Consider the following 15,179-nt stretch of genomic DNA (forward strand, 5'->3'; position numbering starts at 1 on the left):
TTACTACAGAAGAACATTAGCCTGGTGCTTCTAAATGAATAAATAATTGACATGAAATGAAATTTTAATAAAGTGTTAATATCTTTTAAGTTTGCCCTTAAGTGTTAATATTTATTTTTGTTTTATCTATTAAAAGAAAAATGATGGGGAAAATTGGGATTTCAGTCATGTGTTTTATATATTTTACAGTTTAAAATCGTGTAAAACACAGAAACAATAATCACATCATAAAAGTGTTTTTTAAATGATGCCTGAGTAAAGTCTGTATGCAAATTCAACCCACACTTACAAATGACTCAGTCTGTATTCTATTAAACACTATTTTATTCAAGAATGAAATAAATTACAGTCTTAATAGTCACATTTCACCATTTCCACAGAAGGCAGCATCTTTTTGTAAAAAAAAAAAAGATTATAATTTTTTAGTCATTTCTTTGTGATACGCACCACAATGATTGTACTGTTATCAGCAGCTAGCAAATATTTATTTTATATATTAGATTCATCACAGCCATGCTCCACAAAATCTTTATCTCAAATACTAAGGTGCACTAGGCAATTGCTCAGCAATTACCATAATTAATATCTGTATGTATCTATTATTCATGATTGAAGAATTACAAATATTGGTTGTTAGTTGCAGCTGAAATTAATATGACCAACAGTCACAGACTTCTTGAATTTGACTTATTTGTTGCCAAAGCTGTGAATTCCTCAGAGTTCATGAGTGGAGCTGTGTGGCTCAGGGAGCTTCTGAATATCACAGTTTTGAATCAGACTAAAGTAAAACATTATAAGCTCCTCGTAGTTCTTTTTGGAAATCCTTTCATTGATGCCATGGAATCTAAGAAAGAGAAAAATATCCTTCATCGTACATTTTTTTCCCTTTTGATTCCCTCTTGTCTTGCTGAATAATGGTGCTTTTTTACAAGAGCTGACAAGTAAAAAATCCACTAAAATTCTTCTTAGTGTATTTGCTCAATAGGATCTTAGAAGTCTCAACAATACAAGTAGGTCACACTTTTACATCACAAGTATTTGATGTAAACATGTGATCAACAACAGGGAGCTCTCTTGTTCAGGGAGTCGCCTCCTAGTTATAACCACTTATTACCATGCACAGGCAGTTAATCATAATGACTGCAGCAGGCTTTGTCTAAACTAATTTGTTCAGTGTTAGGCATATTAACTACATTCTTACCTCTGAGCATCACCCGGTTTAAACCAGACTGGGGCGAAGCGATAAATATTCTTGGTCAGGTCTTTGAAGTGTCGACTGTCTGTGTTTCCAATACAGATCCCTGCACAATTAAAAACCATGTGAAATCTCTTTATCAAATGCTTTGAAATACTTTGACCCAAACAACCCTTATTTATATTTGAAATCTACCTGGAGCAATTGTAAGTTTTGGAAACATGTCCAACACTGTTTTCTTAATGATCTGGAAACCGAAGGACTTCTCATCAGCAGAGCTGATGGGTAGAGGGTCAAATCCATTAACAAGCTCTATCTTCACTCGCTGGTCCCCCACCGTAGCCTGGATGAGGTCCAGGACCTAAATGAGACAGCACACATTTTATTCAGCTCAGAGTGTTCGTAAACAGACATCAGGAATTCTCAGAAGGAGAATCTACCTCTTGTAATGACTGTGCTGAGTGGATTCGTAGATTTACATAAGCTTCAGCAACGGGAGGGATGACATTCACCTGCAAGAAGGCAGAAAATTTCCATAACAAACATAACAAAACCTTGCTTGTAATTTCCCTTCTTGTGAATTTTAAACGAATAATTGTACCTTAACTCCTGCATTGAACATGGTGACTGCAGTGGTTGTCCTTACAAAAGCATTTGTGTCTGGTTTTCTCTCAAGTACCCTGCAACATAAAACATACCAACCAGCCTATTCCAATATGTCCAAAAAATATGCTGAATGAATCAGGATGTTATTACCTGCCCAGGAGTGGGGAGAACAGCCACAGATTTGACATTATGACCTTCAGTGGGAGACTGAACTGAAGTCAAAGAATGAGTAATAAGTACAGGACCGGGGAGAGAACATGCTATTAGTGAACAACTGATCTGTTGCCCCTACCTTACTAGCCAGATGCTCAAAGGTCTCACGTTCAGGCCCATGACCAAATAACCTTGGCATAGGGTTCTCCTCTAGCCTGAGGAAAAAGCATGAAAATATCCAAGTCAAAGTAAAATTAAGGAATGTAGTGAAACAGATATGTTCAACAAAGTTTAAACGGAATTAATAAAAGAAAAAAAATAATTACAGTTTAAAGAAGTATTCCTCTCACCGTTTGACTGCTGCAGCCAAGATGCCAATGGTGCTCTCCCTGGGAGGCATCGAAGAGTGACCGGGAGCCATGGTAACACTAAGTTTTACAGTGGCAGAGCCCTTTTCACTTATCCCAATTCTGCAAAACATTGCACACACAGTTTTTTTTTTTTTTTACACAATTTAATAGAGACATACAACTTCATGACATGCCTGTCACCCCACTGGGGCGTTCTGACACCAGATCAGGACAGTTTGTTAGATTTTATACCATGCAAACACAGAAATAGTTTGTTTGTTCAGGTTGTAAACTTGGAGCATTTTTGCCCATTGGTTTAGCAGAAAAACTAAACTACTATACTGCCTTCAGACAACAAATAGTGGTGACAGGAGTCGTTTAGCTCAAAGATGTTGAGTCGGCTTGAGGTCAGATCATGTTCCCACCCCCGATTGAGACTGCCACTTCCCAGAAGGCTCTGTGTGGTTGTTTTAGTCTCCACTTACGAACTAAGGGCTCAAGCACACCATGATTAATTCAAACGAACTGAATGCTGCAGGTGTGAAAGGACGCTCAACATCTCCTTAAGTATGGCAGGTTCTTACAGAGCAGCAGGTCCATCAAGACCACTGATAACTCCGTCAAGTATAGCCAGGCCCTCGTCCAGGACAAACGACAGCTGCACACCCCGTTGCTTCAGTGCACGCACAATGTTCATTGCCCCACTGTGACCATTGACCTTCAAAAATAAATATTGAAGAGCTCAGACATTCAAATATGATATCTTATTTAAGTTCAGGTTGTCAAAATGAGAGTTTTAGCATTAACTGACATACTTCTTCATCATGACCAAGGGCGATGTAAAATCCCCTCCGTGGAGCATAGCCTTTTATCAGCAAGTACTCCAGCGCCTGAAGTATTCCCTAGAAAAAAAAAGGTTCCACACCTTTATAAGTATATATGTGAACTCAGTTAAACAGCAAGCTCATACAAAATACCCCTTGTTCTCTCACCATTACAGCGCCCTTGTCATCTATGGTCCCTCTGCCATAGATGAACCCATCTATCTCCTCTGCAGAAAACGGTGGGGCCTCCCAGCCATCTGACTCCGTGGCAGGCACTACATCAATATGGGCCAGCAGCAGGTAAGGCACCAGGTCAGGCTGTGACCCTTGCACCCTAAACAGGTGGCTGTAGTTGGCCACCAATTCATGATGAATCAGGCTTGAAGAGAACACTGTAGGGAAGGCTGACAAGGGAAGAAGAGGATGAGCTGAAACCTTTCCGCAGCTGTGTGAAAGCTGTTACGTAACATCTGCTGCTGCTCCAGAGTAGAGTATGTGAAGATAACATGAGTTATTGTGAAACGGGAAAATAACACATGTGCACACTGCACAATAAACATTATAGACAATTACTTTCATGCCATCTGGCTGTGGTCACCCAGCGAAACATTCTGAACAAATGGGAGACCTTTGACTCATGAACAACCTTAACTGCCTTAACAATCGCTACAAAGACAATCCTCCCCGAACTTAAAATACAGGATAAAACTTTCAGTTTCTCAGTTGCACCTTCTACTATCTAATTATATCTCCAGAGAGAGACAAATACTATTTAAAAAAACAATCAGATAGTATCATTTCATACATGCTGGTCTCTACTCACTAATATTAATCATCAGTTCTTGAAAAGGTACACACAGACTCATCACTACCCAGATATTTCTGATGCCCCAAATTATCGTAGGCCACATGGCTGACATTTTTTTTTTTTTTTTTACAAATTGTAAAATTATTGTTTTTTAAATACATTTGTTTTATTGTTTCTATTTGTTAGATGGATGTAGTTTTTGACTGTTTGTTAGTTTTGTTAAATAAAATTAAAAAAAAAATAATAATAATAATACCTGCTATAGAGCCCTTCTTAATAGTTCAATAAATACTGCAACATTTATTGATTTTAAATAAACCATAAAGCAGGTTAATGATGGTTAAAATGTCACATGACAAACCGTAAGCACCTATTGAGACCATAGACTGTGTTAAGATATTAAATCGTTTTAAACTCTCAGTAACTCAGTAACAAGCTAACGATAACTTCTGACGCTAGCTAACGTTAGCTAATGTTTGTATACAAGGCAGGCATCAAAAACTACCATTGGTGAGCAGCTAACTGTTGGCTAACGGTTACTGCTAGCCACAACCGACTGGTTATGTCGAGTCCTGGGTTGGCTGTAAACTATTTAAACATGTGTGAGCAGGTGTACAACTACATGTTAGTGTCAGGTTTACCTTTACGGAGGTGCTTGTCAAATTCAAGCAGCGCGGTGGTGTTGATGTCCGTCTCTGAGACCGATACCGTGGGGATCCTGATAGCCTCTGGATGAAAGAGGGGAGATACACGTTAACTTAAGCTAGCATTGCACTTTCCATACACACGGTAGACAGGCAAGGTTTGCTACTCTGTTAAAATGTGACTCAAATTACCTTTAAAATTATTAAGAAGCTGCTCTCTCTGGTGTTGGTCTATGACGAGCGAGAGGTTATTCGTCTTTTCCCAGCGTGCGAGTTGAAGTCCGACATTTACGTCCAATGTGAACGTCCTGATAGTTGCAATAGTGAATAACAATATGACCGTAATAAGCAAACTACTAATAATAACCTTTAAAAACTTGAATATTTTGAACTTTGGACCTGAGTCTGTCATTGTTCAGTCTGGGTTGAGACGGACTAACTCGTTGACTGTGGTTGTGTGCAGACCGACATGCTTCTGTTAAACGAGAGCCACCTGCTGGCCTGACGGAGAACAGCTACACCTACTGTCCCTATTGTAGATCCTTATATTTCTTTTCTTTAACTAGTAACACAAGTGACACAGGAAGTATACGAAGCAAAACATCCTTTATTGAAATATAGTTTAAATGTTTAAAAAAAAAAAAAAAACAACAACATACAAGTACAGTGACACTAAATCATTGGAAAGGCACTGTTGCATTACACAATTCTAGTTAGGGACAGAAATCTACATCCATAAAGACAACATATAAAAGTGTAAAACTTCCATTTAAGCACACAAACTCAGGCAAAAAAAAACTGTGTTTAAGTTTATGTGCTCCCTGACGATATCTCAAGACTAGGTCAAGCAACCCTTACGTCTGTAACTCAATGTAGAGGCTTTATAGGGAGTTAATCCTGCCCAGAGATCACGTGTCCATCTTGCGTCTCAGCCTGAAGGAAAGGCCCTTCCTCACCGTCTGACCCCTGGCTTAGACTGTCCAGAAAGGCCAAAACAGAGCTGCTGTCCTCAACGTTGACATAAATCATGTACAAGATGCACGACACAATGAGGAAGACTAAAATCTGTATCTGGATGGGTACGAGATAGCGCTCCACCTCTCGTCTTTCCATGGTTGAAGGACTGACTGGAGTGTCTGGATATTCATACTGGACGGGTCTCTGAGCTGCACCCTTGATGGGTCTTCGACAAGCCGCGCTGAAATACAAAAGAACATGTGTTGATAAACCAATCACAAGCCGGCCATCCAATCACAGTTCAAAGTCTTGTATGCTTCATTTACTCCATTTTGATCTAAATCTCTTACGAGAGCAGCTGTGAATAGCTCCTTATTGTTGCACTGTGACATTCTTGGTACGGCACTTACTAGATACCCGTGGGTGTGGTCTCAGTCTCTGGAAACATGTCCTTGAACATAGCTTTCACAGGATCCTGAGGAAGTGAGAAAAGACGTTACTGACAAATTAGACCAGAAACATGTCCAGAAAGAGTCCCACAGACACAGAAGCCCAGCAAGTCAGGTGGAAATGAAAGAATGGAGTGATAGTCCTTGTTCCTAGTATTGGTCTAATGGGGTGTTGAATGGTATTCCAGTATACGGTGATCTTACAGACAAAGAGAGTGGGTCTGAGAAGAAAACCTGATCCAGAACACTGACAAAGTACAACTTTATGACACATGCATTTTCAAGTATAGGGCAAGACTGTCACAAAGAAGATGCCCTCTTCACCCATAACATGTATACACACTACTGGATAGCTACACTATTCAACAGTTCAACTTATAACAATTGAAAATGATGAATTGTGGTATTGCTACTGTCACTCAAATAAAAGCTTGGAGTACTTTGTCCACCACCATATATGCATTTGTTGAAAGCGTACTCTTCATCATGGGCAATGAAATACCCATACATCGGCACAAACTGCCAAAAGTAATTTGCATAGCAACACTGAAAATATGAAAGAGGTACACCAAATATTATAGAATAAAAGTGCACGTGCCCCTCCTATCAAGTGATCTGGACTAAACACTGGGAGAATAAAAAAAAAAAAAGGTATTTATGCCTCCATTGCCAGTTTACGAGGAGAAGCCTTGGGAGTGTAATACAGAGACTTGTTCTTCATTTTGTACTTGTCCACACCCAGCATGCCTGGCTAAGAAAAGGAGAACAGAAACTTTATTCACTGGAATTTTGTCACCCATCTGCATTTCTTCCCACTTCCAGTGAACCTCTGCAACACTTCAACCAGCACCAAAGTTTGTTCTTAAAGTGTGACTGAACAACGTGAGCACTACTGACCCCGTCGGACTGTGACCAATGTTCCTGCACATTGCTCCCATTCAACACTCTCTCACCGTCTGTGCTAGTAGAGAGTGAGCTCCGGCTCTCCATCTGTTGTTTACAGTGAAAATGTATATTATTGCATAACTACCTTTTTGGAGAGATAACTCAAAATAAATTAATAAATATATATATATTTAAAAATCTGTTTTTGACTTTCCTCCTCAACCATCTGAGTGATACTGAAGGCCTGAGGGGAAAATGATGCGCAACCTTTGGAGTCAACAGATTTTGATCCAGATGGGACCTGCAAGGATTAGAACATTAAAAGCAACAAAAACATGTATCACCCAATCTATACACCACCAGTTAGATACCAATTCACTATAAAATACACACTGGTGGCTTGAGAAGGGCGCAAAGTAAAGATAGACATCAAGGAATGCAGAGAATGTAAAATCCACAAGAGAAAGTGAAATAACACCATCCTACCCCTGGCCCTAATCCTGAGCGTTGATCTACTGAGGATGCTCTACTAATTCCAGCAGGAATCTGCGAGCAGCGAGGCTGACTCTGCTCTGATGATTTTAATGCATTCCTTGAATTCCACTTGCAAGTAGGTTCCTTGTTTTTGGAAGGACAGGCACGCTACAAAAAAGGTCCAACCAAATCATACACAGAAGAAAAACACCTCAGCATCACCTGAGAATTCAGTTTGAAAAGTTTGGAAAATTGTGCAAACTAAATGAATATCTGTAGTATTTACCAGCCTTGATGAGGGTAAAAAGCACTGTGGGTAATTAAAAGCACCATTTTGACGATGCAACTCTGCCTGTGAAAAGTGCGGGAAAAAAAAATTCTTATTGCCAGGACCGGAGCTTGCATGATAGTTTCAAGCTATAACCATTAGGTGGCACTATAGGGAAGATTTGTTTCCATTAGTATAGTGATAAATTAAGATAAGGTTAATACGTAGTGTAAACTCACATAATTCAAGAAATACCGTTCATTAACAGACCAATCTTTAACCAAAGATACCAAAATATTATCTCACCTTTTTGCTCTTTTGCTGTGTCTGCTCCAACTTCTCAACTGTTTCCGGTTCTGAACCTGTCACATAAAATAACACATAACTATGGCCATCTAATACCCACTATAATTAGGGGAAAAAAGTTGACAACTACATTATTTCTGGTCATACCTGATTTTTCATCTTCCTCTTCCCCATTTTCCTCCTCCTCCTCATCTTCCTCTTCTTCTTCACTGTCTGAGTACAGGACAGCTTTCTCGGCTCCATTCAATCTGTCATGTCCATTGGACTGAAGCAGATTCCTGAGCTTCTTCTCATATAAGGCTCTGGTGGAAGCTAGCATAGACAAGTAAAACTATAGAGAATTATTCTTGATGACAGGTATCTTATTTTTACTATGAAAACGAGGTAAAATACAGTATGAAGATCAGCCTCACCAACGATAGGCCCAGCTTGAAACCCGTGTTTGAGCAGCATGGCCTTAAGGTCATCGTCGGTCATACTGCTCGGATCAGGCATCTCTGCGTCGTCTGGATCCTCTGCCTTGTCCTAATGAAACAAGACTTGATGAATTAAGTGAATGCTGTTCAAGACGTGACAAAGCTGCAGATTCAATGCCAGAAGATTCCAGGTGTGGGATGTAGAGCATAAAAAGACAGCTGGAGGCTGCAACACACAAATCTGTTAAATATTCAGCCAATCTCTGTGCACATCTCCTTTCCTGTTCCAGTGTTGTGATGCCAAATTGACAATAAGAGAAAAATAGGTTTATAAAGGAAAAGTTTAACATCTTAAGTTTTATTTGGCACATTTTTGACAACTTTGTTTTAAGATACACCATGACCTGCATAATTGAGAATCTGCCATTGTGTGACTAATCCACACTAAATTTTTTGAGTTTCCTTAAAACCGTGTCATAAAATAGCTTAGATACATTAAGCTGCCAAGATAGTTTTTAGTGCCACATCAGTCCCTGCCTCACAGTGAGCTGGCTTGAAATTTATGAAAAAGACAGCGCTGGTATCCAAGTAAGACTCTGGCTTTAGGTATCCAGAAGAGTAGTGACATTCAAAATAAACATATAACATTTTATATATATATATATATATATATATATATATATATATATAATCACTGCACAAAGTAGCATATTTCAGCTAAACAGGAATTGTGTGCATCTGTTAAAACTTTAAGATTAGATAATGATCCTTAACTGCTGCAACCTTTTATAACAAAATGTGGAATTATCGTTTTTGAAAAACACTTCATGGCTGCAATCGGAAAAATATTTTCATTATCAAATAAATAGTGAAATATTTAAGTGGATTTTCAGCCAATAATGGATTATCTGACTAATCTTTAATCTCACATTATTAGCACTGGGACAAATATTACATAGATTTTAAATGTGAAACCTTTAGTTTATAGTACTGGTGTTATGTAGAAACAACAGACAGTCTTTCTACCCCATGACAGAAACAACTTCCAGACTTCAAGTGTCAGTGCAGCTCCTCTTCCTGGCACACATAACCGAGTGTGACAGGTGTTCACATGACTGCAATGGCAGCAGCCAACTGCAGAAACGTCTCATGTAAATCTATACCAACTATACAGCTGGTGGCTTAGAGGTGCAAGACCTCAAGTGTGCTAAACCAAGAGGACTGTTTAGCAGCAGTGACCCAGATCTCCCCCTCCACAGCTGTTGACCTTGTGCAGCACCGGTTTAAATCAGTTCAATGAAACATAAATATTCACGAAAGCCTCATTATCGCATTATTCACTTGCAATTGTGAAGAATTATTTTTTGGGGGGGTGTTTTCTCATAGCACTGTTTTATGGCCCTCGCCAACTGAGAGTTCAAAAGAAAGAGTAAATGATATACAAATTCAGGCGGGAGAATATAACAGCAACACAAAACGATTGATCAACTCACTGCCACATCTACTTGATCCTCCTCATCACTGGAGAAATCCGCTGCGTTACTCTGATGAATGTGGTTCAGGTGCAGCTCCACATAAACCTCCTTTCTGCTCGTTGCAGGCGGCAGCGCGACATTATGGGCAATTAAATCGGCCTTGAGTCGAGACTTAGAGAAATGAACGGGGTCCTCCACAAATGGCATGTCACCGGAACGAGGCGGAGTATAAAAAAATACTACTTCTGCGTTTTTATATTTAAAGTCTTATGGTCCCGGGCGGAGCAGCTCCTAGAAATCCCTGTGTCCGTGGTCTGAGAATCACAGCCTGGATTGAGAACAGCTGCAACCTGCGACTTGATTGGCAGCTAGCAGGCTAGCCGGACATGCCACTGAGGACTACAAGTATGGCAAACTAACACTGTCTCTGGCTGGTTTAATTACATTTAATTAAACGTTAAATGCTACGTTTTTTTTAATAAAAGATAGACTTCTGGAAGAAAGCGGACGTAGCTTTGGTTAGCTTGTTAGCTATTCTGAGATCCCTTTTGAGTTTTATTGTAAGCTGTTAGCTAACTAGCAATTCGTGTTTATTGTAAATATGAAATTAATGAACAAGTCCACCGCTGCAGTTCTTAAACTACTTAATTGCATTAAATCAATCATCACAAAAGTCTTAATTTTAATAGACTATTTTTAACAACGGATTTATGACTTGTCATAATAAGAAAAGCAGAGGTGTGTATAAAAGTTACGGACTTGACGGTAAAGTCAATGCGGAAGTGCCTTCACTTGTTTTATTTTTAATGGTCAACAGAGGGCGACACTGTTTGCAAAGTCTATGAGAATACTTGTTTATTTCTCACTTGATTACTTCAGTAAACATGACTTCACGGTCTTAATTGTTAGTCTTAAGTTCTGTACCTAAATTCCCAAATTATGTTTATTTAGTAATTTATGGTCGCAGATGGAACAAAATAGATGATGGAGCAGGAAAAGCCTTAGAGCATATTTTGTGATTATTTGCTTCCTCAGTAAACATTTTAAACATGAGTTCATGGTCTCAATGTTTCCAACTGCAGATAGGCTATACTGGAGTTCTCCCTCAGGTCCAGCCATCACTTTTCTCCAGCTCCAATTTATCATCTAAAGATTGTTTATAATGTTCACAAATCAACATGTTAGTTAAGTCACCTGGGCGAGCCAGCTAAACTGTTAGCTCTCTGACATCTAGATGCTAACAGCTGCCTAGCGACATTCTCACAGCTTGCAGCGGATGTTCCCGTTTTAACACCAACCATTTTGTATACATAAGTTTCCATGTCGCAATCATAAGCTCACAAGTTCCATTTGAGGGCAGCATATTCAATTTTTCCATTAAATTTTATTTATATAGCGTCAATAACAATACAAATCGTCTCAAGACGCTTTACAAAACCCGGCCCGAAACCCCCAGAGCAAGCCTGAAGGCGACGGTGGCAAGGAAAAACTCCCTTATAACAGGAAGAAACCTTGAGCAGAACCCAGCTCATATGGAGGGACCCATCTGCCTAAGGCCAGCCGGGTACAGACAGAAGAAAGAGAGAAGAGAACAGCAAGATAAACATACATCTGTCATACATACACATATCTGACTAAAACGTACATGTGGAATCTTATGATACAAACTGATGACGTTACATGACAGTTTGAAAATGTAAGAGGATTCATAGGCAGGTTGGAGAATTGTTCATTCAGGTAGGAGTGACAAGGAAAGTTGTGTATGTGAAATGTTTGGTGGCGTAGTGGTATAATCTAGTCATTGTCAGTAAAATAACTGCATACCTTTCACCCCCTGGTGTGACCCAGGTGTAGGCCGCCGATGGCACTGAGGTGTTTCTGGTGTATACTGCTGCTGCATTTTTACTGGAGTGATGCATCCACGTGGGAGTGGTGAGAGCTGTAGTTCCTTTCTTTACACCTGTGAACAGATGAACGGATTTTTTTTTAGAAGATTGTCAGGAAAGCAGGATGTGCCAAATGTGCTTATGAAGACTTTCCTTTCTAACCAAACCCCTATTGCAGACATCATTAGTTAAATTCCAAGTCAAGATTAAGGTTCTTTAAAGTCCACCTTTAGTCTGAACTTGTTTGCTGTTTTGATGCCAATGCTAAAAAAAGAGCTGTGACTTATTCTTCAATTTATTTTGTATGTCAGGTCCCAGTTTAGTTATTTGACAAATACAACAGCAGTTGCTTAACCACAAGTACAGTTTGCCAGAAATGCATACTTTTCAGTGTTTCAGTGACTTGCACAATAATCTCATACTGTCAAACTCCCACCAGACTTCAGCAGCAAAATAATACTGTATTTGACGTATTAGTGACATTGCAATAGGTCAAAAGGAAATAAAGTGGATAATGTGCTGGTACATGATGAGATGACTGGAATATTTACAGCAGTATTGAGCAAGTACACATGCTCTGTCAAGATAAGGTTTTCACATGGGAGAAAGAGTTAGCTGGGAAATGTTTCTCACTTATTGTTATTCATCAGTGAAACTAAATTCATTATCAATATTGTATTGATCACTGTCCAGAATGCTAATCTCAGGAATCATGTACACGGTGTGCCCGTATTGACATCATTAATTATACAACAATATGGAAATGTCCACAACTGTGGAAACAATGTAGAACATTATAGAGCAGCACCAGTAACTGCACAAAAACTAATTTTAACAATAATCTGCCCCAGTGCATGTTGGTAAACCTTCTATCATCCTTATACCCAATGCTCTACATGGTTATGAGGAAATTTAGCTGCAGTGCAGCTGAATCTGTGCTGATTTTGACATAATGATCAGGTCTAGTTTGTGCACCTGCAGATGTGTTTTAATCCTCAGCAAGTTCCGGTTTAGATCTGTTCTAAACTACACCCTCTGTATCCAGCCTGTTCACTGTCAGATTATTAAATAGTTTCATTGGAGGAACATTTTAAAGTTGTGTCTTGTTCCCTCATCTAAACTTTAAGTGAGGTTTTAAATGTGATGTAAATGTGCTACTTGACCTTTTTCACAGAAGAACTTGTCAAAGCAGGTAAAAGTAAAGGTGTCTAAATTATGACTCCATTCCACACAGGGAAGGTCTTTCTTTTGTGCTCTGCTACACTGTCTCAGCCTTGCAACGCAGCTGGATTCTCACGATATCACAAGACAATCCATCTTGCCAGGCTTCAGGCTACAGTATGCAAACTAATCAGTGTCTTGTGAGGCCTTATTGGCAGCCCTAGGCATGTTTCAGTGGTGACGACAGGCACTCCTAAAAATGCCTTTTATGCACAAATTTTCCTTACAAACTGGCATGCTAACTACGTACCTAGCTACGGTGACTGCTTGCTGTGGATTGTTGTGTTCAGCCAGTGATAGACAGATGGTTCATCAAATCACCTGCTTTTTGAAATTGTCCATCCTTTCCCAAACAGTTTCCAAGGCTGACTTCCCAGATGGTTCTGTGTAACAAACCATCTGTCATGAGAGGACAGTTATGAATTACTGGGACACTTAATAAAACTGAGCCATCATTTATATACCTGTGCTTTTCCTACCATGACTAGTCAAGACGTCTCACGAAACAGACTATTTCTGTATATCTATTATTTTATCTACTCTTGTCCTATGTGTCACATTGTCACTGTTTCCTAATATTTATTCGTCTACAAAAATATGGGATCCTAACTGAACTAAACTGAGAGCAACAAGATGTTCTCACAGGATTGTTTTACCCGAATGCCACTTTACAGCAGTCAAAACATCCACAGACGAAGCAGAATTGCTTCCCTGAACAGATGGGTTGTTTTATTTGTCTTAGCAAATCATTCAAAACAGATTTAATTACAAAACTACTTCGCTATCATGCTGCTCTGTGGATGGAAACACGAGATGACAAGACAGCAGGTGTTTACATCACATTGCAGTGATATTTGAGTTTCAGTGGAACAGACTTGGTCACCTGCTGAGTTGTTTACTGTAATGAACTTGCACCATTTTTAGACTGGATGTGAGACAAATTTGTGTTCAGAGGGGATTTAATAATAATTTGATTGGCTGTGACCATTTACACCTATTTTTTAACTAACACTTAAAATAAATCGGCCTACTTGGAATTCATTTTGATCCACAGTGTGGGATGCGTCCAACATCAAACGTCCACTTTATTGTCAATTCTGTTACATGTACAGAATTGAAAATGCAGACTTTCAGGTGAAAGCCACAACAAGGAAGACAATATATGAAATATATATACCAAAAGTTAAAAACTACTGAAGCTGGTCAGCAGGAAACTGCTGCTCAGTATCTTAAACTCACCCAGACAAGTCATCACTATTAAAACCAGTGAAATATTCTGATAAGGAAGCTCTGCCTTTGTCTTTAGAAATGATTTAATTAGGAGGCTTTAACATATCAAAGCAAAGAAAAAAAGAAATAATGTACACGAAAAAAAAAAGTCTAAGATGTCTCACAGAGAATTTAAGAAGTCTGATATGGATACATCCAAGTTCAAAGTCAAGGGAGATTCAAGAGGGAGTTATTGCGGTCAGAGGGCTAAACGCTCTTTGAATCCTTTTGAAAAATCTACTCAACAGGGACGAGGAGCGAGAACCATGAGAACCCTGATTGGAAGCAATTTATACAAGTGCTGTAAAGGCTCAGTTAGCCGAGGTGCAAACCAGTATCAGTACCCAGCAGCTCCAACACTAGATTAAAATAAATTCTTTCAGTAACAGTGGTATAACAGTGGTATTTAAGGATCTTTTTAGGGCTCTTTTGGAGAGTAACGATGTGATACCGCCTAAGTGTTAACTGGTTAAATTAGACAGGTGTCATTTCCTAAAGCAGTGCTGTGAAACACTCTGAAAACACTGAGAAGCAATCAACAGGTTAAACATGTTCCAAATTTTCACTTTAAAATGACACATAATAAGCCACAGTTATTACAGTAACCACATATCTGCATGTGACAGAGTCGTGACTTCCACAGTGAAGTTCCCAGTAGAAATGAGAGACCTGAGCTCTTTCCCTATCAGCAGGAAAATAGGTTAAATTTCCTTAATGGTCTGATAAGGTACAGGTTTTTTAATACAAAGAAGTCATTTCCCAAAAAATGTCTCCAAGGAAATTTCTAATTTTAGCCCCAGCTAAACATATTTGCTCTATAACTCCAAAGAAACCTTCACGATATAAAACATTCAGACTACAGCTTTTATTGATACCACACAAGCCAAGTTAATATGAAGAATGTAAAATAATGTTTAGACTTTGTGCTTGGATTCTGTCATTCATTCGAGTAGTTTAATATGGTTTAATAATCTTTGCAAATGGTAGAAAATC

General features: G+C 39.0%; 2 protein-coding genes across 3 annotated transcripts; both read right to left on the bottom strand.

The window, feature by feature from the left end:
• Nucleotides 1–306: 306 nt before the first annotated feature.
• On the bottom strand, nt 307–5,035 carry pm20d1.2 (peptidase M20 domain containing 1, tandem duplicate 2). Its single transcript, XM_084553379.1, has 13 exons — nt 4,773–5,035; nt 4,578–4,664; nt 3,297–3,532; nt 3,120–3,206; nt 2,889–3,022; nt 2,305–2,424; nt 2,094–2,169; nt 1,952–2,013; nt 1,797–1,875; nt 1,636–1,707; nt 1,391–1,556; nt 1,202–1,301; nt 307–844 (listed from the first exon to the last, which is right to left on the bottom strand). The coding sequence occupies exons 1-13, from the start codon at nt 4,990–4,992 to the stop codon at nt 715–717; spliced, it is 1,569 nt and encodes a 522-aa protein (XP_084409505.1). The 5' UTR covers nt 4,993–5,035; the 3' UTR covers nt 307–714.
• Nucleotides 5,036–5,201: 166 nt separating this feature from the next.
• Nucleotides 5,202–10,220, bottom strand: lemd1 (LEM domain containing 1). Of its 2 annotated transcripts, XM_084553380.1 has the most exons (11): nt 9,829–10,220; nt 8,333–8,444; nt 8,067–8,231; nt 7,920–7,975; nt 7,632–7,697; nt 7,358–7,513; nt 7,086–7,172; nt 6,884–6,976; nt 6,648–6,737; nt 5,948–6,012; nt 5,202–5,778 (listed from the first exon to the last, which is right to left on the bottom strand). In XM_084553380.1, the coding sequence occupies exons 1-11, from the start codon at nt 10,015–10,017 to the stop codon at nt 5,472–5,474; spliced, it is 1,386 nt and encodes a 461-aa protein (XP_084409506.1). In that variant the 5' UTR covers nt 10,018–10,220; the 3' UTR covers nt 5,202–5,471. The 2 variants fall into 2 exon arrangements, with proteins under 2 accessions (XP_084409506.1, XP_084409507.1); XM_084553381.1 differs by lacking the exon at nt 6,648–6,737.
• Between the last annotated feature and the right edge of the window lie 4,959 nt (nt 10,221–15,179).

The sequence above is a fragment of the Chelon labrosus genome (genome assembly GCF_963514085.1).
Source record: "Chelon labrosus genome assembly, chromosome: 10".
Taxonomy (NCBI): Eukaryota; Metazoa; Chordata; class Actinopteri; order Mugiliformes; family Mugilidae; genus Chelon; species Chelon labrosus.

What these genes read in the sequence shown, in the direction of transcription:
- pm20d1.2 (XM_084553379.1), bottom strand. Translation starts at nt 4,992, where the DNA reads ATGACAGACTCAGGTCCAAAGTTCAAAATATTCAAGTTTTTAAAGGTT. An exon ending in CTTGATGGACCTGCTGCTCT is followed by an intron (nt 2,425 to 2,888) that starts GTAAGAACCTGC and finishes AATGTTTTGCAG; the next exon opens with AATTGGGATAAGTGAAAAGG. An exon ending in CAGCACAGTCATTACAAGAG is followed by an intron (nt 1,557 to 1,635) that starts GTAGATTCTCCT and finishes TGTCTCATTTAG; the next exon opens with GTCCTGGACCTCATCCAGGC.
- lemd1 (XM_084553380.1), bottom strand. Translation starts at nt 10,017, where the DNA reads ATGCCATTTGTGGAGGACCCCGTTCATTTCTCTAAGTCTCGACTCAAG. An exon ending in TCAAGCTGGGCCTATCGTTG is followed by an intron (nt 8,232 to 8,332) that starts GTGAGGCTGATC and finishes TGTCTATGCTAG; the next exon opens with CTTCCACCAGAGCCTTATAT. An exon ending in CACAGCAAAAGAGCAAAAAG is followed by an intron (nt 7,698 to 7,919) that starts GTGAGATAATAT and finishes CACTTTTCACAG; the next exon opens with GCAGAGTTGCATCGTCAAAA.